This window comes from Hipposideros armiger, unplaced genomic scaffold, assembly GCF_001890085.2.
Source record: "Hipposideros armiger isolate ML-2016 unplaced genomic scaffold, ASM189008v1 scaffold_173, whole genome shotgun sequence".
NCBI classification, from domain to species: Eukaryota; Metazoa; Chordata; class Mammalia; order Chiroptera; family Hipposideridae; genus Hipposideros; species Hipposideros armiger.
This window is the reverse complement of record NW_017731523.1, coordinates 49,789-74,894: the sequence shown is the minus strand read 5'-3', so window position 1 is coordinate 74,894 and position 25,106 is coordinate 49,789. Positions and strand designations below refer to the sequence as shown.

Sequence of the window (25,106 nt, the reverse complement as noted above, 5' to 3'; positions counted from 1 at the left end):
GTTCAAATCCTAGCACCAGCTCGTACTAGCTGTCGGACCTTCAGCCTTAAGTCCCCTCTTCTGCGAAATAGAGATACCACCACCTACCTGGTTAGAGTAGTTATTATGTTTAGAATAATGTCCTTAATGTGCCAGGTACATAGTAGGCACTTAATAAATGCCATATACTTACTACTATTTGATCCCTGTCCTTGAGGAGTTGGGGTTCCCTGAGGGAAGAAACTACATGCATCCCATTCATCCTTGCATTCCCAGTATCTGGAAAATAGTTTCCAATTTCATCCCAGCCTCTCACGGACTTAAACTTGGCCAGGAATTAATCTTAACCTATAAAAATTGAGAATTATTTCTGTTCTGTAGGGCTGTTGGTAGATTTAAAATAACATGTCACTTAACATAATGAAGCTGTCGTTATATTAGCTCAGTCCTTGGCACTAATAATAAATGGCTACTATTATTATCACTTAAACAGGTACTTTCAATACAGCACAGCAAGTTCTATATTCAAGATATGAACATACAACTGTGCAAGACCTGAAAAAGGAATCATTAATTTTGCCTAGGGAATCAGGAAAGGATTCTGAGTTGCTGGTAACTGAAATGAGCCTTGAAAAATGAGCCGATCCTGTCAGGGGAGGAGCATCACAGGCAGAGGAGTCAATGTGGGAAAAAGCAGGGGAATTCTAAAAAGAAGGAAAAATTCTCCTACTTCACATCCGCTCATATAACAGAGTAATTGGGCCAGTAAGGGATAGGGGAAGAACTGGGGGGTACTAAGTTCATACACAGAATCAGACGAGAGCCCCCTTTCTACTATATAACTCCCCTTCTTTCTTCAATTCTGATACAACCACCTTCTGTCCCTGGGGGATTCTCGGCCACCCTCAGGAATCACTGTTGCTAACAGGAAAGTAAGAATGACTTAGTTTAGCATCATATCCTTTAGGTGTACTGGGACAGAGAAAAGGTTGAGAATTGCCAATGTAAGGGCTTCTGAGAATCCATAAAATGTACACAAATCTGCACAGGAACATGTGACCTTTGATTATTAGCATCCTAGATGTGAGCATCTAATGTGGGTATATCAGGACATGATTCCCAAAACCCCTCACGCCAAATACCAAAGACACAGAAGGGAGGTGGTGCTGCTCCACGGAGCTAAGCCATTCCATCCCCATGCCAGTCTTTCTGAGCCAGTCCTTACCAGGTTCCTCAAAATGATACCCCTCCCTTATCCCATTAAGAATAGGGGTAATATTGCTGAAAAACACAACTAACAGGGAGAGTCGACCTTCCAGTTCACCAAACCTTGATTTCCTACCATTTTTGTACTGTGACAGGGGATCCCATAAAGAATATCTTTCTCAGTATAGGTCCTTGAAACCCCTCGTGAATGAGGTATATTTTATACTGTAAAAGTTGAATTCTGTTTCTAAAGTCCGTGCATGACTGATTTAATAAAGAATAGAAAAACTGGATGGGAGAATTTTATTTTTTTTCTGGTACTCTCTTGTTAGGTTCTAAAAACATAGATGCCATGCAACATTATATTTTACAGGGCTTTCAGTTGCCAAGTACTGTCTATATATGTCATCTAATAGCATATTAGGTCATCATCTAATGACCTTTAATGAAGAGCATATTCTGTCAAGACCTGAAATCGGAAGATGAATTCTAAGAGTACAAAAGTTGGAAGACAGTGCAGTTATGTTACAAATATTTAAAGATGCAAAGGATCTAATCCTTTGGAGCTTCCACAAGGGACATTCATCTAAGTCTGTGGTTTAGATGAACCTCTACAGCAACTCAGTTGATTATTGGACACTTTTCCTATGATGGCAAATGGCATTTGGGGGAAGAAATGAAAGATTATTGAATTCAACACCGAAAGAAAAGAGAAATGCACGAATATAATTACAGGCAAATATGTAGCCAGAATCAAAGTACTAGATTGCATATCTAATAGTAGGAGTTTGAAAGCAAATCTAATGAAGAGCTTTCTCCCTCCCAAAACATTTATGCACATACACCCTCAATGCCCAGTTAAGTCGCAAATATTTAAATACCCATGGAAGTAAACTGTTGTGGAGACGAGTGGCTCAGGCTGGAGACACCACAATTTATATTCCAAACAACAGAAGTCCCATCCTTTCCCTTCAGAAATGCATCTCTGGAGCAAGGATTCAGAAAATAAAGGACTACTAGAGCCTTTGAACCTGGGTGGATGGAATTATGGGTGGTTTTTTTTTTTTTAATATCCTGTTTTTTTCATATCACTACATTGTACTCTGTACCAGGTTCTCTGCCAAGAACTAGACATGGAGTGCTGAACAAAGGAGTGAATGAAGTTCAATAACTTCGTGAGCCTAACAATTTAGAGGGAGAGACAGATATGAAAGGAATACACAATTACAAACTGGTAAATAAGAAAAAAAGAGGGGAGAAAAGCAAGAGCTGAAATTAATTTGGGTGTCGAAGAAGGCTTCCTGAGGAAGTGAGATTTAAGCTGAGCTCAAAAGATAAATAAGAGCCAGCCAGTGAAAGAAAGAGCACTCTGGGCAGACAGCCTAGCCAGAAAGTACGGTTCTTGCTAAAATATTTTCCCTTTACAAGATAAAACGCCAAATTTCTCTCAAGTGGTCTCAGAAGTCAAATGGAAGCATGCTGTTTGTGTCATTTGCCTCCTTTGAGTCTAACATTCCACAGATATAATTTTTCAAAAAAATTAAACATAGCAGAATAAAATTACTGTATGACAAAACGGAGCTATTGGCTTTTATGGTGCATATGAAAAAAGTCAAAATTCCCCGATGTTCAAAAGCTACCACCCAGTTTTGAGCAACTCAGAAAGAGAAAATTAGTTGCTTATAGTTTGATCTCTGAATTATCTAATTATTTCTGGAAGGCAGAATCATTTGCCCAAGTTTCTAACTGCCATGCAACCTCTTACACCCGGTAAGTCTGATGACATCACTGATCTTCTCTGTAGACAAAACCTACAATCAAGTCCTTTAAAGCAACATTTCCTTGCTAACTTCCACACCAGTCCAGAATCAGCCTTGGACTTAAGCCTCCTTCTACCAGCTTAACCCAGCACTTCTACTAGGGTGTTTCACCTTTTGGGTGTCCCCATTGGGGATCCCTAAGCACGTGAACCTCTGCCACGTCACAGTATCCACCTCCAGCCTTTCCATCACCACAGCATACATCTGACTTCTAGTAGCTCTAGATCCTTCAGCGACATGTGTCTTGAACTCTTACTCAAGAATGAAACACTAACAGGAAACCTAAAGGTCTTCTGTCCCAGCGACCATCTCTTGACGGCCCTAGTGTATTACAGGATCATGGACCTTCTGAATCATCTGCCCCTGCCTCAAGGTCGTGATAACACCCTGGTCTTATAAAATGTTACCACTAGAGCTTCCCCACCCATCCCAGCCTGGGTTCCCCAACTGTGAGAATACATGGCTTCCTCTGAGAAATCTCCGCTAGCTTTGATTTTACATACAGTTGCAAAAGTGGTAGTAACGCACCGTTATCCCACCACCCTCTTTTATTCATGGGTTGAACACCATGTGACAGAATGCTTCCTTCATATGCCTGACTCATTTACTGCTACCCCGCTATCCTCATTTTACAAATGAAACAGAGGCAGAGAGGTTAATGGGATTTGCACCAAAGCTTTTCTCCTCCAAAGTCTCGGCTTTTAACTACTAAAGTCCATGGGCAATCTGACCCTACCATTCCTAGTTTATTTCTGTCCTCAGGTTGGCTTTCTTCAATGACCTAATCATGGAAGACCAAGCCACCATGGACCACCTTCAACCTGATAGCCAAACTGTGCAGCAAGCACATGGACTGGATTTCTGCTGGAGCTGGTATACAGTACCAACGGCGGTACCAGTATGTGGTCTGCTGTAGATTGCTGCGATGATGCAGCCCATGGTCCAGAGTGTCTGGGGTTCCTCCAGTCGGAGCAGCACCCTGGGCGTTACTGGTCAGGGCTCAGGCTCTGTCAATAATACCTTTCTAGCATTGCTAGGAGGAAAAAGGACACACTTAGAACTCAGTAAATGATAGCCATTATTATGCCACCCCAATGCTTTCTTCTAACTTCCTCTAGCTCCCCAGGGACCTATCATAAAACAACTCCTTAGTCTAGTTCCTCCCACAGAGCAACTAGAGCAGGGAAAGCCCATAACAATCACCCCTACGCCCCCAACATGTCTCAAGTTCCTAGCTAGCCATTTCAAGAACCAAACCAATAGACCTTTAGGATCAATAACAACTATCTTTGATTGCACTGTGTGGCTTTTCTCATGAACTTGCTAGTAGAGCACAGGGGTTCACCATGTAGGCCTTGGAGCTAAACTACTGTGTTCAAATTGTGGCTTACCAGCTGTGTGACCTTATAAGACTTACTTAACCTCTCTGAGCCTCAGTTTATCATTTGTAAAATGGGGATAATAATACACCTATCCCAGAATTGTTGTGACGATTATTTATATCTATCTATCTATCCATCCATCCATCCATCCATCCATCCACCTATCTATCTAATATATTTCAATCTGATCCATTTTCTGAAAGGATTTTATGGGCGGGAAAAAACAACACCTAAGACCCAAATTAAAAAAAAAAGAACACCAAAACTCATATATATTAAAACAACATATATACACACATTTGTGTGTATATATACATATACATACATATGTATACACACACATATGCACATACACACATATATATATACATGTGTAATATATGCCTAAACTAAAATTCTAAATAATCTTCAAGATATAATTTTATATCTGTTAAGCCTGGGTAATTTAAAAATAAATGTATACAATCTTAGACAAGTTAAGTTGAAAGTGGTTTATTCATTAATTGCTGAATCAAATATAAATTGACTCAAACTTTTTGGAATATATTTTATAAGTGCATTTCAAGAGTTATTAAAAAGTTTGCACTCTTGGTCCCAGAAATATCAATCTAAGATATTTCCACCTAGGAAAAAAATCCAATAAAAGGAGAAGTTTAAATGTATAAGTGAATTCAAATTATAAAAACTGGCAATTAATTCAAGTGTTCAAAAATAGTAAAATGGCTAACTAAATGATGATATATCCATCATCACCCTGTTTTACCTCACAACTATACAGAAATAAAAGTATAAAAGCCACATTGCAAAGTACAATGAAAACGTCAGGTTGAAAAAAAAAAAGGCAGCATTCACTATGGATCTAGGAAATGATGAGTAATGCACATATTTAATGTACAAGTATATGGATAAATATCCAGACTAAGAAATAAAATAACAGTGTGATTAATGCAGTTGAATGATGTTCTACTTTTCACTTCTAGTGTATTTTTATGACAACTCTATTTGCATTATTAAAAAATGTTTTTAACTTAGGACATGACCATAGCTAATATACTAAAGTTAGATCTTAACTGTGCATTTTGGATCTTCTTAGTTGATTATGCCCATGATTATCTGTAAGAGATAATGTTGTCTAATTTCATAAATGAATGATTGCACATTAGTAATTCTATCAGTTCCAATTCAACACTTTCACATATTGTTTGTTAATGTCATAGAATTACCATTACCTTGACATAAATTATCTTTTATATCTATAAATAGAAGCTATCAAATGGATTTTCCAATGTACATTGACTTTAGATATTGCAGAAATATACAGAGGGTACCAAAAAAATGTATACACATTTTAAGAAAGGAAAAAAACCATTAAAATTGTATTAATGTATACAGATAACAAAAGATGAATACAAGTCACATTTGATTTCTGCAATTACAAGAGGTGCTCAAAGTGGTTACCATCAGAGTCCAGGCACTTCTGATTACGGCGAACTACTGCTTGAGCAACGTTGACCAAAGTGTCCACTTGTATACACTTTTTTTGGCACCACTAGTATAACAACAAAAGTCCTTACCACAAGTCTCCTTTCTGATCTGTGATGAGTAACACAATGATCCAGCAAGTTGTCTTCATCCAGTTCCCTCTGACAAAATGGACATACACACCTGAAAATGCACAGAATACAAATATTACTAAAATTGTTGGCAATTAGACAGTAGTCAGTTACCTAGAAGTAAAAAATAGAATCCAGTCCTCTTTTTTTCTGATTTGATATTATTTTTCCTATCTTGATAATGGTCTTGGTACCTAAATGTTTTCTCATGAGAAATGTAAATGCATATCCTCATGGGGTCAGGGTAGAGAAACAATTATAGTACACTTGAAGCACTTTATTCTCTTCGGAAGAGAAGTGTAATTGAGCACACCTTAACTGAGAAACTGAGGATCAGTCCACCCAGCTGTCCCTGGGTTACTTTTCCTGTCACTTTTACATTCTCCCTTTCCTAATTTTGATTTGGGTGTTGTTTGGTCTCCAAATCCACTACCATATACAGCTACAAGTGTCAACTCTCATAATTAGTATCCATTGAAGAATGAAAAATGACCTACAACTACCCTGTTAAATCCTTACACCTAGGAGTATTTGACCTTTATATCTGTGCTGTCCAATATGGTAACCATCAGCCATATATGTCTGTTGGGTACTTGAAATACAGCTAGTCCAAACTGAAAGATGCTGAAGTATAAAATACATACTGAATTTCAAAGGCTTAATATAAAAAATGTAAAATATCTCAATAATTGTTATACTGATTACATGGTCAAATTATAATATTTTGGCTATATTTGGTTAAATAAAATATGTCAAAAATTGATTTTGCTTGTTTCTTTTGATTTACTCTTTTAGTATGACTACTAGAAAATTCAAAATTACATATGTCGTCTGTATTCTATTTCTTTTTTTTTTTTGTATTCTATTTCTATTGGACAGTGCTGCTTTAAATTCTTAGAGACAATAGGGAGGCTTGGAATTTATTGCTCACTTTCTATTATATAGATATAACTTCCTGTTCCCCAAGACTTGTACTCTAGATAAGCTCCCTGCACAAGAAATTAAAAAATTTGAATCGTGTAGTAAGTTCTTCTATAAAGCAAAGATTTCTATCTTAAATGCAAATCTTAATCTATCCTGTAAGACTGATTAATCAATCACCGACTCTTCTCATTTTCTGTTATTTTAATTCTTTATTATTTAATTTTAGCTAGCAGAAGAAATTAGGATTTAAATTAGCTTTCATATATTTTACATTTCTCGTAAAGCCTATCAACCTTGCAATCAAATCCACACACTTTCTTAACCCATTTGTTACCCTTCCTCCTTCCTACTGGTCCTTCCTTGTGGCCAATCTAACAGAATCCATACACTGCTTAGAGCTAAAATACTCATTTAAAATTTATAATGCCTAGGTATAAACCTAATCTCACAAAACACGTACATTTGCAAAGCAATTTCTAGTAAAACAAAGGGAAGGGGGTGATCATTTAGACTTCTGGGTTAAGAAAATTAAGCAATATTTGAGTGCATTTTCTTAAAATAAGAACTAACGTTTTCCTTCAGGAAAGAGAAAGAAATCACTCTCCTACTGAATACCACTATTGGATAACTGAGTTTATAACCAGATTTAATTATTTCAAAGCCATCAGCCTACCCAGAAGAACACAAATCATTTCTTTTTCTTCAGTAGAGAGAGACTCCAAACTCTGGCCATCAGGATAATAATGACTCAGATTTCTTTTCTTTTTTTAAAGAAAAAAAACTAGTTAATGATCAATATCCTCCATTATACCTACTAGTCACCTTCATCTTTCCTCCATCCCCATATAAAATTATCTATCAAAAAGGTATAGAATTCAGGATGCCTGCTCCAGGCCTGCACTTCCTAGTTAGAATATATACCAAGATGTTGCTCCCTACCTTCTAAAAAGACCAGCAAAATCAGAGGGAATTAGCTGGGGAACTGAGCAGCGGTGATGGAAAAGTAAAGATGAATAACCTCTTCATCATGATCTACTTCAGGAATCTACTAGTCGGAAAACAGAGCCTAGCAGAAATGAATGGTTCTGCATTCTATTTTTGGCTCTTCCTTAATACACACTTGTCTGAGGATGTTTCCCTAATCTCTCCTCCAGTGTTTAGGTGGTTCCCCTTGTGCAAAGGTTTTAAAGAAGAGAGAGCAACATTCTTTTATAATAATCATTGCTATTAACAAATGATTACCAATAGCAGGTATTATGGTTAAGAGCCTAAGCATAGCTCCATGCATATTTTCACAATAAAAATGTTAAACTTTCCAGCCCATTAAATTCTTTATAGACATATCAAATTCAGCACTAAACTATACTGTATTGAAACAAACCTTGTTGCTGTCTCCCCAAGTTCTTGTAGTGGTCCATACTTATCTATGTACTTCTGACAAGTTCTTATGTGTGCCCTCATTTCGCTGAGGCAAACCTATATAAAAGCAAATTCAAAATAAACTCTCTGTTGAAAAGGGGCTCAACGAAGCCTTATGTGATCAGCTTTATTAGTTTCATTATTTCAAATAAGGTCATTGTGTGGGGTCAGTGATTTAAAAGAATGCATTCATGATAACAGTACAACAAAAGTTAAGGCATTATCAAGAATAACACTATTTTTAAACTTCTCTAATACTTTGAAGGCTGAATGATAAGTTCTTGAATTTTGTTCTTTTAGAAAGCATGTTTTTTAAAGTGGAAAGACGTGTATTAACTTCAATTTATTTTTTTGAGGATGGCATTATCTAAATCGGCGCTAGAAAGAAGGAAGAAGGAAAGAAAAAGGGGAGAGGAAAGAGAAAGAGGGAAGAAAGGGAGAAAGAATAAAACAAATAGACAGAAAGAAAGGAAAACAAAGAGAATAATAAATGGATGGATTTTAGAAATGTCCATAGTAAGTAAAAAGAAACCCTGTGCCTCAGGGAAAGATATGAATGCCGTGGTTTCATAATATATCTAGTAGTATCACATGAATTCGCAATACATAGTATACTTAATGGCCCCATTAAGGGCACACATAAAAGACAGCTCTTACAGTCCATTTTTATCAAAGCCAAATAAAGAGCCCTTGTTCCCCCAGATATACATTCAGAGACCCTAACCATGAGGCATCCGTTGCTAAATAACGCATATTCTACTCAATGTTTCATTAGAAACTCTGATAAGATCTTGTACTAAAGGAAGCTTTTACAGCTGTGGCAAGGTGGCTGACCCACGCTGCTTCATTTTGCCCACGCTACGGAAGTTAAACCTCAAACGTGAAATCGACCATGTCAAGGAAACGGTTAGAACCGCTGAACAAAAGACCAAAAATAAAAGCAAGTGGAGATGTGCAAGCAAATCCTTGCTTTACAAATATCCATCTAAAAGATGTAAAAGCTAAAACTGATCTAGGTAGCGGTCTTAGCACAGACTGTTATACAATCTTTAACACCCAACTTTGCACATGAGTGCTCTCTCATCTCTTTACCACTTTTGTTAAAAGTTTTTCTTCTTCTTTGTATTAGTTGATCAACAAAGAGAAGCACTCCTCGTACAAGTTAGCAATTTGGGGACTATAGACTGGCAAATGAATTGATAAATTCATATAGTATCTACTCTAGAGACAAAATTCTGTGAGACATTGTAAGAGATGACAGAAGAAACATAAACCACTGTGCTTGCTCTAAAGGTACTTTTTTTTTTGGTAAAGATTTTATTGGGGAACTGGGGGAGGGGAACAGACAAGTTGCTGTCCTTTTGTTCAGTCTAGTTGTGGAGGACGTCGCTTCCACATTGCGCTCTTCTGGGTGAGGCAGATTGGTTGCTGGGCCTCTGAAAAAGGCCGCTCACGGCGGCTCTTGGCAGCTCACGCTGGCTGCCAGCCACTCATGGCAGCCCAGCTCCAGGTCAAGCTGTTGTTCACCATCTTAGCTGTAGAAGGCAGTGTCACTGGCCCTCATGTGGGATCCGAACCGGGGCCCTGCCGCTCAGAGCTGGCGTCCCAAGCCAACTCTTAACCAACGTGCCACTCGGTCGGCCCTAAAGGTACTTTTAATGGAGGGAAAAATAAAAGATATGTAGACCAGTAGATAGGAAACTGTTTGATACTGGGGACTGGAATATGAAGGCCAGGCCTCATGGAACAGAGATCTGTTCTGGACTCTGAAGAGTAAGTAGAGTCTAAAATGGCTATAGAAGGAATGGCAGAACAGAATTCCTGGCAAGAGGAATCACATAAAATGGTAGAGATACATACAAGAAATATCTCAAAGGAAAACAAAATATTTGTGAATACTCAGAAATGGGATGATTTCCACCGAGGATAACAGAGAAAACGTTCTTGTTTCTGATAGACACCAAAGGTGTGATCAAGAACTGGGTGATGAAATAATATCCCGAGTTAGGTTTTGTGCACATTAAATTTTATGGGATGACAAAAATATGAAAGTAAAAATAAGCAATAATCTATCATGATGAATGTGAAAAACTATTGGTTTTGAGCATTTCCTATGTTCCAGACCAGGCTAAAAGCCACATATGCTTTATTATTTACCTTTAAAATCATCCTGTGACACAAACACTCCCTTTTTCCTCCTTTTCCAAAGAGGGTAACAAAAACTTAGATTAAAAACTTGCCCCAAAGCACAAAAAATAAGTGAGAGAATTAGTGTTTGAACCCAGGATGTCTGACTCCAAAGGCCATGCATAAATTCTATAGTCACAGCCATAAATAAATTATTGAGTCTTATATATATATATATATATATGTTAAAAAAAACACATTATGCACTTACTACATGCCAGTCACTTTTCAAAGTTCTGGGTACACAGTTGCCAATAAAACAGACCCAGTCCTTACCCTCATGGAACTTAAATCTGGTGGGGATATTGACATTAAATTTAAAAAATCATAAAAGCATAATTAGAAATGATGATCTGTGCTATAAAGGGAATACAGAGTGCTAAGAGAAATTATAACAAGCTATAATTTAGATTAACAATCAAGAAAGGTTCTCTATAGAAATTTAGATCTTCAGTACATAATCTCTCTTTTGATCTCTAAACTGGTATGTATATTTAAACATCCCCCTTCATCATTTCAAACTTAACATATCTATAATTTAACTCTGTGAATTCTTGTACAAACCTGCTGCCCCTATTAACACCTTCACCTACCTCACGTTAGAAACCTCAGCAGGCCTTTTTCACACTTTACTCTCACTCACCCACTACCAGTCAATTACCAATTTTCTTTTATTCTCTTTCCTAAATACACCTTGAAAACACCTCTTATTTCATACCTAATGTTATCACCCTAATCCAACTTCGTTGCCTGATCCACCCTAATAGCCACCTAAGTGGCCTCACCAATCCTGCTCTTTTCTTGCCCCCTCCAAATCACTGTCCATGGACATGCTAGCATGATATCTTAAAAATATAAACCTGATCAAAAGCTCACATTTTTTTCTATGACTCATTATTGCATGTAGGATAAAATCTAGAATCTTTTGCATGGGCTCCAAAACCTCACATGATCTAACCAGGCTAGCACAGAAGCAAAGGACAAAAACTGCAACAAAGAGGAAGTGAGCAAGAAAGATAAATACTGCAACGTCCAGGAGAACATAGGTGCAGTTATGCCGCTGGATTTGATAATAAAGCCATTCATTGCTGGGCTGCAATAGAGTAGCAGAAACGGAGGCAATTTAACAGGGGGGCAGGGGAGTCATGGGAAGAAAGGAAATGGAGGTGGTCGATGAAAGCACTTGTTTGAAAAATTAGGTGATAGTAGAGTCAGGTGACCATTTCCCTGCAGCCTACACAAATGAAATTGGAGAAAGGCTGAGACAATAAACTTTAGGAAGTCAGGATAGGATGAGGTCAAAGGCGTAGATGAAATGATTAGTTGCATAACCATGTTCTCAGCAGGCTAAGATGGTCACTGTGAGCTCAGCAGGGTCACTCACCGGTGTGTCACACTCAGTGCACTTCTGGTATTCTGATTTCATTCTTTTGGCTACATCCGTTGCTGGAACTCCTTCTGATGGAAGATACGCTCGGCAATAAGGACAGGTCCACTTATTGTTCTTTAGACTGGTAGCTATACAGGAACGGCAGAATCTACCCAAAACAAAACCGAAAAACATCATTTTTCTTAAAAAGTATAAAGAAGCAACCACTATGTGTTCATTTATATAAACTGTATTTTGTACACCAAATTAAAGGTCCAGTTGCATCTACACTGGCCCGTCTCTGACCTTCTCAGTAAGACTTCTCTGGGGTCACATGTTCTCAGCATATGCACTAGATGCATTTAAACAAAACAACCAAGTGGTGAAATAGCATTCCTACAAACGGAGTTAAGATATCCATGGTGTTCTTTCTTTAATCCAATTTTACCTAAAATTTTGGAGTGAAATAGGTCTTTTGTAGGATTTTGTGGTTTAGATAAGAAAACAGCAGCAAGTTGAGGAGGTAAAAATACCAGCTACCTTAGAAATCTTTATAAAATAGTTTAAAGTTATCCCCAGACTCGGAAAATTATCTAATAAAAATGACCACTATGAAGAGTGTCCTTCAAGTCAAGAAATATATTCTCTGGCTTATTTAAAGAGGACCATAATAAAATCTTAACAGAACTGACAGAATATCTTGACCTCTTTATAGGAGCTGGGGAAGGCTAAGTGCACACAGAAATAAAAATGAATGTTCAGGTAGGTTATACACATTAGCATGATCTGATAGCTCTTAGAGTATTCACGATGTAATATCTACATGGGAATATGAAACATGGCAAAAGTTACTCAGCTTTTAAAATTTTAAGTATACTATTCATATTGAAAAGTTCATGCATTGTAGGTACACAGTTCAATGAAATGTTGCAAACTGAATTCCCAATTACATTAGCCATTACTGATTCTTAAAAGTACTCTCTTTTGCATCTAATATAATCATATAATTCTGCATAAGAATTATAAAATTCTTATGAGCACATAGAGGATGCATGATGCTTATGCCGGCCCAGCATCCATTTCCCCCCTTTTCCTTGCAATTGCATCCTGATTTTGCTCTGCAGGAACTATCCCTCTCAGATACAATCTGATGGGACGGACCTCAACCAAGGTGCCCACCATCCCCTGCTGAAGGCGAGAGCACCTGAAGTAGGCCAGACTAAATGAACTCTCTCTGGAAGATGAATATTAAACAGAGTGACGTAAAGACTGATTCAGCAACAATTCGATGGGACTGTCCTGTTCTTTACTTAGAACTCCAGATCGCTAAGTTTCTATTCTTTCTTTCCTGGGTGTTTTTGTTATTATTGTTGTTTAGTAATTCTTTATTTTGATATAATTTCAAACTTGATTCACTGTTGTTGTTTTTTACAAAATTTTAAAACACCTCCACACTTAATTCATTTAACTTTAATAACAGACCCCTGAGAAGGCTCATTATTTCCACTTATACATGAGGAAACAGAGGTACTTGGAGGTGAAGTTACTTCTGCAAAGTCACATCTATAGAAAGTGCCTGAACTTGGTTGGTCTTAAGCTGGGGATTTCTGATCCAAAATTCAGTAACCTTTCTTTCCACCACCACAGCTGGCCCAGCTGGAAAGAGCAACACTTTTGGAAAATCAAGAGACCTAAGTCCTCTGCTGTATTTTACAGCTCTCTGCCTCAAGTGATTAATTTTAAGTTGTAAGGCCCAATCTGCCCTTGCATTTCTTTTGAGTCCCTAAGAATTGGTTCTCAAAGTGTGAGCTTGAAAGGTATTTATTACAAATGGGCCAAATGCTCAACTCATAATTAATATCTCTAATACCACACCTATGGTTCTAACATGAATTATACGGTTTACATAGTTTAGGAGAAAGCAGATAACACTTTGTTTTCTGTCAACCAAAAGTCTTCTCCTTTTTCTCACAACTTATCTGAGTTTTATGCCAATACAAGCAGAAGACTGATATTGGTGCCAAACCCTGAAGCAGGCACTGGTGTACACTGTCTCATTTAGCCCTCACAATAACCCTAAAATGCTGCTCTGCTCTCTCCTCACTTGAGTGATGGCAAACTGAGGTTCAGAGACTGGAACAACTTGCCGAGGTCACACAGCCATGAGACAGTTGCACTTTTCTCCTTAGTTTCAGGAGAGGCTCAAAGTTTGCCGTCTTTTTAAAGACACTTTACCGTATTTGCCGGCGTATAAGACGACTGGGCGTATAAGATGACCCCCTAACATTTCCACTCAAAATACAGAGTTTGTTATATACTCGCCGTATAAGACTACCCCCTCTTCCGCACACCTTCCACACACCAAATAAAAGGTAAAACAATATCAGATTTGATTTCAACATTTTAATTTATATTCAAATGCTTATGACATGCAGGAAAACTGTCACAAGGCTGTATGTAATCAAACATACATAAATCGCGATTCGCGATTTTGCGCTATCATACTGGGTGTATGGTCGGCTGTGTGCGATTTTGCGAGTGTGGTAAAATCGCATAACAGCAAAATCGCATAACAGCCGAGCATACACCCAGCAGCGCTGCTGATGCCTGAACGGTATGTGGAATGAAGTGGGCGGGCATCGGGAGGCCACTATGGCACGGGGCAAGCACTATGGGCAGTCTATCTGAAGTGTACCTGGCATATAAGATGACCCCCCACTTGGAGGCATATTTTTCAGGGCCAAAAAATCGTCTTATACGCCGGCAAATACGGTAATTCCTTCCAGTGATAAGCAGAAGCAGCCAAGTTATATCATTGATGTACCTGTGTAAACCAGTGGGCTTTACATAGAGCACATTTCTGCTGTCATTTTGTAAATGTTTTGCATATGTTTTTGTAACTACAATTGATAACTGTAACAATAAAAATGCCTAGTAGATATTCACAAAAAGTAGCACACTTGAGGCATTTTTTAAGTCAACTCCCTCGCTATATCCCTCCTACATCTGTATAGTGGTGTTACATGTGGCATGAAGCTCTCATATGAGCATTAGATAGATGTTATTGCATTATGTGAGATATTAGTTGCAACTCTGGTAGATTAGTCAATTAGCTGTACTCATTTTAATAAAAGCGAGTATTATATGTAGAAAACATATCAAGGTCAAGGTGTTCTGGGACAGATTGAACTTACTGATTATGAGTACGTAAAAACCACAACTTTTAAAAGTGTGACTATGGAAAGGAATTGGACTGCAGCTTAAGTCTTACTTTCTGGGGTGCAGAAACAAGGTTGCAGACCTGCTTAGTTCAAAAGATCTGAGGTTAAAATTCTCTCCTTAAAGGTATTATTAACCAATTCAAGTCCTAACAGCTGGAAAATTTAACATCCCTACTCTAACACATTAGCATAAAAAGTATATGAGTGATCCAAGGTTTTATGAATTGTCTAATTAGAATCCACACAGAGCTAGTCAGGTTTAGGTACTATATATTATATAGTAAGTCCCATAGATGAGATAACTCAAACTTAAATCTCTTAGAAAGCAAAGTGTAGAAAATGCGTATATAATATGAGCTATTTGTAGGATTCTAGATGTATAAAAACATCTAGGATAAAGGAAAGAAGACCATTTACCTACCTATTGGAGAAATGAGAAATGGGAAACTGGGAAGAAGGGGTAGGTAGTAGATGGAGGGCATTTTCATTACTGAATTTTAAGTTTGGACCACAGGACCATATTAGCTGCACAATAAATGATCATCTTAAGAAGTTAATCACCTACAACCACTTGGGATAAAGGGTCTGGTAATTTCTTATGAAACAAAACATACACACTCCTTGACCCTACAATACCAAGTCCATGTATCTACTCAAGAGAAATAAAAGATATGTCCATTCGTACAAGAATATTCCTAAGGAATGTTTTCATAATAGCCCCAAACTGGAAATAACTCAGGTGTCCCTCAACAAGAAAATGAATAAACAAAGCACAGCAGAGTCTTACAATGGAATACTACACAGCAATAAAAAAGAACAAATTACTGATACAAGCAACAGCATGGATGAGCCTTAAAGACAGATTGAGTGAAAGAAACAGGACACAACAGAGTACATCCTGTACAATTCCACTTGAGTTCTTGAATCTGATCTATGAATCTTAAAACTGATCTATGGTAGAAAAAAAAACATACACACAGCAATGGTTACCTATGGGGGTAAACAGACAGGGACTGTCTAGGAAGGGGCAAAAGGGACTGTCTGGGGGTAATGAAAATACTCTGTTATCTTGATAGGGTTTTGGGCTCAACATTTGTCAAAATTCAGCAAATGTTATACCTAAGATGTATACATGTTACTATTTCTGTAATTTATCTTAAGAAAAAAACAAACCACAAACAACAATTGAACTCTGTTAATATTATGCATGAGGAGGGATAGAGTGTGCTGATATTTGTAAACAACTTTGAAATGCATCAAAAGAAAGATGGATTGATGGATGGATAAGTATGTGATAAAGTGAGAGATAAAAACAAATATAGCAAAATTAATAACTGTAGAATCTAGGTAGTAGATATATAGGTGTTCACTGTGCAATTTTTTTCAACTTAACTGTATGTTTGAAAGTTTTTGTAATAAAATGTTAGGGAAAATGAACCACCTTACGGTAACATAAAATTTCTTTACTCCTAAAAAAATTTAGTTAGAAAATTAGGAAAGAAAATGTATGGAGGATGAGAGACCTGAGAAAAACATGAAGAGAAAAAATGAAGAGAAAAACATTTTTTTTAAAATATATTTTTTCAGGGCACCCAAAGTCAGTGTGAGGAAAAGATTACATGGCATTTATGATTATTTAAATAAAGTTAAAGAGCACCGAACAATTTGAAATATATTAAAAGGCTGAAGAGAGAAAATGCAAAACTTAAAAAAAATTAATTGGAGTGGCTTTTAGCAAGAACAGTTATTCCATGGTTATAATGAAGACTTTATGAGAAAATGCATAAATCTGCTCAGATTTCCCTATATCCAACCACAGAAGCTGGGAAAATTTTTAGTAATATCTTACTGTTGCCTGGCAGTGTTTGACAGGCCAGAGATGAAACTGAGGCAGAGCCTCAGGTCCCTGTTTTCAGAGTTCTAGAATGGGGAGGCAGGTAAACAAACAGACGGGCAAATGAGAAATGGTTTAAGAAGAGTGAAATACCGTATGTCCCCATGTATAAGATGTTCCCATGTATAAGACGCACCTTAATTTTGGGGCCCGAAATTTGAAAAAAAATGTATTACATAAAGTTATTAAACTCAAGTTTTATTCATCATAAAATTCATATAACTCCTCATCACTGTCAAAACTCCCAACCATTAGCTTGTCCTCATTTGCGTCTGATGACGAATCACTGTCTTCATATATTGCCTCGTCCTCAGCGGGAAATGCAAGTAAAAAAAATCTACAACCACTGTATAAGACGCACCCAGTTTTTAGACCCCAAATTTTTCAAAAAAGGGTGTGTCTTATACATGGGGAAATATGGTAGTTGACAATAAAAATAGTGGGTGGGGCAGAGGGAGTAATTAGATGGGTGGCCCCTGAGATGATATTTGAAGGTACCAGTCTTGGGAAGATCTGGGAATGGTTTTCCAAGCTGAAAACAAAAGATAGGGAACCATCTTGCTGAGATAGTAAAAGCGAAGTAATGAGAGATACATGGGAAAGTAGGTAATAAACAATAAAGCCATAGCTAAGAGTGATGGGAAGGCACTGGGGGTTTTAAGTAGGAGGGTGACACGACTTGATTTACATTACATAGATCACCAGTTCCTCTGTCAAAAATGTATAACGGAGGTATAAGAACCACAGTGAGGAGCCCGTTTTTAAGTACGTTGTAAGAGTCAGGTCAAGACAGGATAGAAGCTTCGACCAGCAAAGTAGTGGTAGCCAGTGCAAGTGGATAGATTTAGGATTTATTTTGGAAATTGAGGCAAAAGGTCTTACAACATACCAAATGACAATAAATATAGGCCCCATTATAGTGAAACAATGTTGAACACAAAAGACTACTTACAGTATGATTCCAAAACTTAGTGACAGAAAGCAGATGGGGTTGCCTGGGTCCAGGGGTTTGGGGAGGGTATTGACTGCAAAGGATTCAAGGGAACTTTTTAGGGTAATGAAACTGTTCTAGATCTTGTTTGTGGTGATGGTTATAGGACTGTATACAATTACCAAAATTCATCAACCTGTATATTTTGTATGAATTGTACTGTATCACTTCAACAAAGCTGAAAAACACAACAAAACAAACATTCCCTGGACAAGAGGTCAGTAACACCACTGAATGGAGATCACACACAGCAAAGAACCATCCAGAATCTTGAAGGCCTCCCTTCTATACAGCTCCAGGCACATAGTGGCTACTCAGTAAATTGAAATAATTAAATCAGTTATGAGGAATCACCCAAAGGAGAGTTAGAGCGTTGAGTTCCTCCGGAAGAACCCATGGGATAGAAATGGACATGAACCCAAGATAAGTGATTCCTATTTATATGTCCCCGTCCCCGGCTCCATAAGGAGGTTGAGAATGATGAATCCTAAGACATGATCAGAATGAGAAGGATGCAGGTGAAAGATAGAAGCTGAGGATAGAACTCAATTGCATTTTTTAAAAACCAGTTCAATGTTTTCAAAAATTCCTAACGAGTTGCTATTGCTTTAAAAATCCGATTTCACACATCAACCCCAATTTCTGGCTCCTTTTGAAAAGCTAATCAATCACCTGCAACCCTGGACTCAAGTCCCAGTGGCCACATGGGTTGGTGCCTGTTCCTGTGGAGTACTCACCCTCCACAATCATTTGTATCACTTTCAGCTGACTCCTGTTGAGTTTACAGCCCCTGAAGAACTTAATTAGGAACTAGATAAAGACTCTAAGAACTCTGAAACCAGCTGGAAACTTAATTACTCCACTCCCATTGGTTATCTTATCAACCCCTTTCTGTTTCCCTAAATTAAGTGATGATCAATAAAACCTTTATAATGAAGAGTTCAGCAAAGTAGTAGAGGGAAAGGGGGAGGGGGTTGCTGAGGACATTAGGTAAAATTATGTATCCAATCTTAAGAGGCAAAATGAACCCTAAGTATAGTAGATTTAAAGGCAAGAAATGCACTAGGGACTCCATGGGTCCTAGGGTTAGACAGACAAAACAAGTTACCCAGAAGTGATCCCCAAATGTGGTTCTGGAAGAAGCCATGGCAACATGTGGCCAGTCGAATGTGGTTTTTTTTAAATTTATGTTTTCAACGCTAGGCTGCCTCATTCTGGGTATGCCAATATGAAGCTGAAGAAAATCATGAGCTGGCTCGGTGATTGAAAATATGAATAGAATAAGGACAGTTGCTATTGTTATTCAAAGTGATAAGAGTCTCAGGCTAAAATATTCCAATATAGGTCAATAAACACACACACACACACACACACACACACACACACACGCACGCGCGCGCGCGCGCACACACTCCCTCTTCACCTATATATGGATCAGCCTGGACAGGACCAAGTGCGGCTATTCTTAGAACACAGGCCTCCTAACCACACTCAGGCCCTCCAACCAAGCACTGTCCCTCAAGATTTCCTTTGATTTGCGTATGTGCTCACTTAGGTTAAAGTCCATCCTAGGAATCATTCGGCCTCCAAAAATTGACTCTGCATATCTCTACATTCCATTATGTGTTGATTTTAAATTTAACCCCTGAAGGAAGCTTTGTATTTCCTTTAACCTAACATCTTGGTGGTGTGCCTCTCTATACCCTTAAACACTGTTCTCAACTTACTGTATCTTACTGTCAATTAAACAGGATTCTCTAGGGCTATGCTTGTCAATCTTTAAAGTGGATATAAATCACCCAGGCATCTTGTTAAAATGTAGATTCCAATTCAATAGATCTGAGGTGAGGCTTGAGATTCTGGAATGCTGCTGGTCCAAGGACCAGTAGCCAGCTTCTAAGGAGAATCTCAGCATAAAACTCAATCTGCTACATTATTTAGGTTCTGCTTGCTAGAGAATACGTAATTTAATAGATCACTAATATTCAATTTGCCTATGACAACACTAATGTTGCTAAGTAAATACAGAGCAGTCCAACCACCAGAAGAGGCAAATTTCAGGTCAGCTTAATTACATCTTTCTGAAATTCTCAGCAATACAGGCACAGATAAGTAACCCTATAAAAGGAATGGAGTTCAAAAACTATCATGGGACTCAAACTCCATAGCATCAGTTGGCTGGCACTATGGAGTGGTTGTCCCCTTTGGGGAGTGTCCACCAAAGTATTCAAATTGCATTTTGTTTTACAGTCATTCATTAATTCAGCCAATATATAACACCTACTAAGTGCCAGATCTTAAAGGAGTGGCAACATGGAAAGTAGCATTCCTTTATTAGAGCAATGGCTCTCAAGAGTTTTGGACCTCGATGGTACAAGAGACTCCACTCATCCCATTTTAAGTGACACTTACCCAGGGACCTTGGGAGAAGGAGGCATTCTATATACATTTGTTTTAGAATCAGGAGCCTAAATGGTTCATATAAAAACTGCAAAGTTTCATCTAAAGTCAAATCACAGGTCAACTATTATGCCAATGATAATTTGCAATCATATGGGAACTTCCACAAACTCCCACTACCTCAATTTAACTACCTGCATCTGTGAATGAAAGCACTGCTGTACATTTCTGGGTCAGTTTAAAACTCATCAGTTGATTCTTAGACTCAACTTAGAGAACCACTAATTTGGTGCAGACTTCACTGCTCATTACTTGACCACAAATGGAACATTTTAATCCATTTACTTGAGAGCGTTTTAGAATTATCCTCAACCATTTCATTAAAAAAAATAGGCAAATTCTGTGACATAGAGCCATTTAATCCACTCAGTTCAATAAAGGTGAGGTTCTTTGTATCTGACAGTATGCTCCAGTTAGTAAGCTCTCTTAAGTCTGTTTTCAACCTCTTAGCCCTTTTTAGATAACTCCATTATTTCCAGCTCTGAGCTCTTCCCCAAAACCCACTCTCTCAGTGCCTCTGGGGCAGCGGTTCGGGTAGCAACCCCTTTGGGAGTCGAACGACCCTTTCACAGGGGTCGCGTAAGACCATCGGAAAACAAAAAGATATTTACATTGCGATTCATAACAGTAGCAAAATTACAGTTATAGAGTAGCAACGAAAATAATTTTATGGTTGGGCGTCACCACAACATGAGGAACTGTATTAAGGGGTCGCGGCCTTAGGAAGGTTGAGAAACGCTGCTCTTGGGTGTTTCCACTTGGATATCTCCCTATCAGACTACTGTACATTCAACAGGCCCAATCACGAGTTCATTAACTTCCTCCTGAGCTAAACTCTGCCCCGTTTATCTCTGTCACCTGTTTGGGAGTTGTCTTCCACTTCTTTCTCACCCTGTTATCTACCATATCCAATAGGAAAACAAATTTCTTTGAATATTTCTTTTAAATGTAAATCAGACTCCCTCTTCGTTTCATTGAAACAGCTTAATTTACTCCTCTTTCTCCAGCTCATAATACAAGATAAGGGAAGCCTCACTGGAGTGTTTTTTTACAACTGATACAGTGATATGAAATAAAGTCAATTTGAAATGATAAAACTTTAAAATGGAACTTCTTATAAAGTCCACCAAAGGAAAAAGAACTAAGCTAAAAGTAAGGCTCTCTGAGGCATCTTGGAAATGTCATAGATCTACCTTTCGTGGCCCAGTTTTATTCCAAAAGAAATACAGAGATAAGAAATAATACCTGTTCATGGGTTTTTTGCTTTGTGGAATTGCTTTGAAGGAAATAGGAACTATGTTTTGAGCCTTCATTATGGGCTACTTTTACACTTTAAATACTCATAAAAATTCCATTATTCACCCTATTTTACAAATGAAGAAACAGATTCAACGAGATTAAGGAACGTGTTGGTTACAGAACTGTCTAGTGGCAGAACTGAATTTCAAATCCTGGCCTCTCTAATCAAGCACAAGCAAGCCCAAGGTTTCTACTGCATCACAATTCAATTTCTAAAGTGCTATATACGTATTCATTCAAGGTATTGTTGCCATTCTTATACTTGTTTGACTTGAAATAGGATTATAAACAGAAATTAGCATAAATGACCTAGTTCAACAAATTTGGACATTAGCTTCTCCAATATGAGATAATACAGAGACTTTATTTGCATTTCTTCATTTTCCAATTAAAGTTCAAGGGAAGAGAGTAATTGATTTAGGAAGCACAAATGGTGTTAACAGAGCTCACCATCTCAGTGCTGAAAGGCCTCTAATTAACATTTCTAAAGTGGAAGGGGCCCAAGTAAATTTGCCAAAAGGAGGGATATGGAAATTCTGCCCACAGCCAGAACAATGGACATAGATTTGTCAAAACAAAGAACAGTAAAGTGAGGAAGGGCACTCGGTCCAGCCCTTGTTATACTTCAGAACTATTTTTCCAGTTGCTGCTTTCCTATTCACTCTAACACAGAAAACAGATTAAACAAGATTTTATGTTTTGCAAATTTATATTATCCATTAGCCGAAGCAAAAGCACTGCAAACAGTAAGTTACACCAGGGAACACAATCTCCAATATGCAATCGAAAAACTTCCCATTTCAGTTCTACAAAAGGAATCTTCAAGACTTGGTGCCTACTGTGCGTCTTTGGCACAACTTTAAAGTTGTAGTGCTAATATAGACTAAATTTAAATGAGGTCTTTACTGCCTGGAACTAATCAATGTATTTCAGAGTTACACAACATCTTGGCTTCCATAGTGGCCTTGGGATGGTCTGTCAATGAGCTACATCTGGACAGCTGGGAAACAACATCAGTAATCAGACAGGAGGTAAATTAGCCTTGAGTTTAAAGTACAAAGCTGAAACAAGCCCTGAATAATGCCCAAGGCACTCGATTTCAACACTGTGTGAGTGGCAGATTCTTCTCCTTTGGCTTACTGCTGGGCTTTTCAATGGGGAAAAACACGTCTCAGGTGCTAGGCTACCGGTGTGAAGGACCACCTAAGTAAGTCCTTTAAAAACATTTTGTGTACTTCCACTTAGAATATGGAACTACTCCTCCCACCCACCCTGTCCCCCAAGCCAAAAGCACTTGCTAGCCACTGCGGTATCCCCCTGGCTCTTCCTCAAACTGTAGTTAGTGGGCCGTCCAAAGACATGAAATGGGCTTCCGTCCTTTTTCTATGCAATCTCCACCCCGACACACTGACACACACACTCAGTCACACACCCATGCGTCCAGGAAAAGAAAGCTTCTAAGTAAACAAACTCTTAAGTAAACAAACACAAATTTGCGACCCAACTCTCGCTACTACTCAAGCACGCATTAAGAACGTGCCAGTTTTATACAGATTTTGTTTTTAAGCTCTTCCTAGAAACTAGCATGGTTGTGCTCTAAAGGCGAATTTTAAATAGCACGTGATTTTTAAGATAGTTATTTTTATCTATGCTTTCTATTGTTTGGGGGAGGCTGTGCCTAAGGCAGGTAATCTGCAACCTCTCTCAATCGGTGGCTGGGTTTTAAACGGCTACATTCACCGATTTGGTGCAAGCCCCAGACCCCCCAACTGACAGATGGTTGAACTCTAACGACGACTGAAAGTCACTTGGATGTTCCAGTTTAACTAGGCGATCTTGGAGGAGTCTGGGTGTCTGTATTGGGAAAGGGAGGGGAGGTTGAGGGTGGAAGGACAGTTTGCACAGGTCCTTGTTTGCTCCAGAGACGAGCCGCGGCAGGCGTTCTGCAACACGTGCACACAGGCAGCAAAACAAAACCGATCCGGAGGCGGAGGCGAGCCCCGCCGGATTCACCGAGTTCCGCGGGATAACCGCTGTGCGGAAGCCCACTGCCTAGTGCCCAGGCGGGTGCTGGTTCTCCTGCCAGTTTCAACCTCTTAAGCCAGCTGGCTAGCCCTGGCTCTCTGCGGGTCTCGCGCCCGGGGCTCCGCAGCAAACTTTGGGAGGAGGCAGTTCTAGGGGGACTGCAGGGCCCCCTTGTTGCTGTTTTCTCCTGAAATCTGGTGTCCACCTTCAGACTGGGCATTTTCCCCCGTGGCCCGCACTCGAAGGGTCCAGATTTCTCCCTGCAGTAGTTTCCTTGAAGCTCTGGGTTCTGAACGCCCCTTCCCATGCCCTGAGCTCCCCCCCCACATCGCCCGCCCCCGGGGACGGGCGCGCAAACCGAGCTCCCCTGGCACTTACACGTGGCCACAGCGGGTTCGGACAGGCTGGTGCAACACCTCAAGGCACACGGAGCAGTCGAAGGACGTGACGGGCAGCTCGGGGACCCTCTTGCGTTCCAGGGCCCGCGGGGTGGCCGAGGCGGGTGAAGATTTGCCATTATCGCTGCTTAACACCGAGCCCATCGCTGACCCTCTCACCCAGACAGCTGCCAAGAGCGCAGTGCCTGCCGCCGGGCTGTTTTGTTGTCCTGCGGTGGAGGAAGGAAGTCCCGGCCCAGCTGTGATCGCCGCCTCCTAGCGCGCCCAGCAACCGCAGCCTAGATGCAGCCTCGGTGGCAGCGCCCAACCTCTGTCTAGGGCAGGCCGAGTGCACGGCAGCGCGTCTGAAATTGTCTTTTGCTTGTTGCCTTGGTGGAGGCGCGGAGGCGGAGGCGGCAGCTGCACCGTTCACGCTGTAACGTCTCGTAGTCCTACGAGGATTGAAACCTGAAACCTCGACTGCAGAGCAGAGGACCTGGTTGGGCAGTGAACTTTCCAGGCTATCGCGAAATCCTCTTTCCCCACGGTCGCAAGTTAAGGAAAGCGCGGGCCTGGTCATGCTTTATGGGAATCAGAGAACCCGCCCCGCCCCGCCCCGCCCTGCCCCTTGTAAGGTGGTGGTCCTATCAGTTCTGCCCTGTTGTAATCATAATAAGCTACAGAGATGATTGATGATTGAGCATCTCTTAAGACAGTATTATTCACTACTTCAGTCAGTACTCCATTAATGGAGAGGTAGCATGGGGTAGTGGAAAGAGTTCTCTACCACAGGAACTCACCAGTTTCCTCCACTCAAGATCTCCTGCTGTTTGCATTCTCAGCCCCATCCTCTTTTTAAACATAACCAAATAGATCACTGATTAATTGACACATTCAATAAGTCTTATTTAGTGCCCATTACATGCCAGACTCCATTCTG

At 39.3% G+C, this 25,106-nt stretch overlaps 1 protein-coding gene across 1 annotated transcript in view; it reads right to left on the bottom strand.

Moving 5' to 3' along the window:
* RNF125 (ring finger protein 125) overlaps positions 1-24,704 on the bottom strand; it is a 31,743-nt gene extending 7,039 nt beyond the window's left edge. Inside the window, exons 1-4 of the mRNA XM_019652126.1 lie at positions 24,168-24,704; positions 11,915-12,068; positions 8,306-8,400; positions 5,962-6,052 (exon numbers count right to left, since the gene is read on the bottom strand). Coding sequence (XP_019507671.1) covers positions 5,962-6,052; positions 8,306-8,400; positions 11,915-12,068; positions 24,168-24,331 — 504 coding nt within the window. The 5' untranslated portion in view covers positions 24,332-24,704. The remainder of the gene's footprint in view (positions 1-5,961; positions 6,053-8,305; positions 8,401-11,914; positions 12,069-24,167) is intronic.
* Between the last annotated feature and the right edge of the window lie 402 nt (positions 24,705-25,106).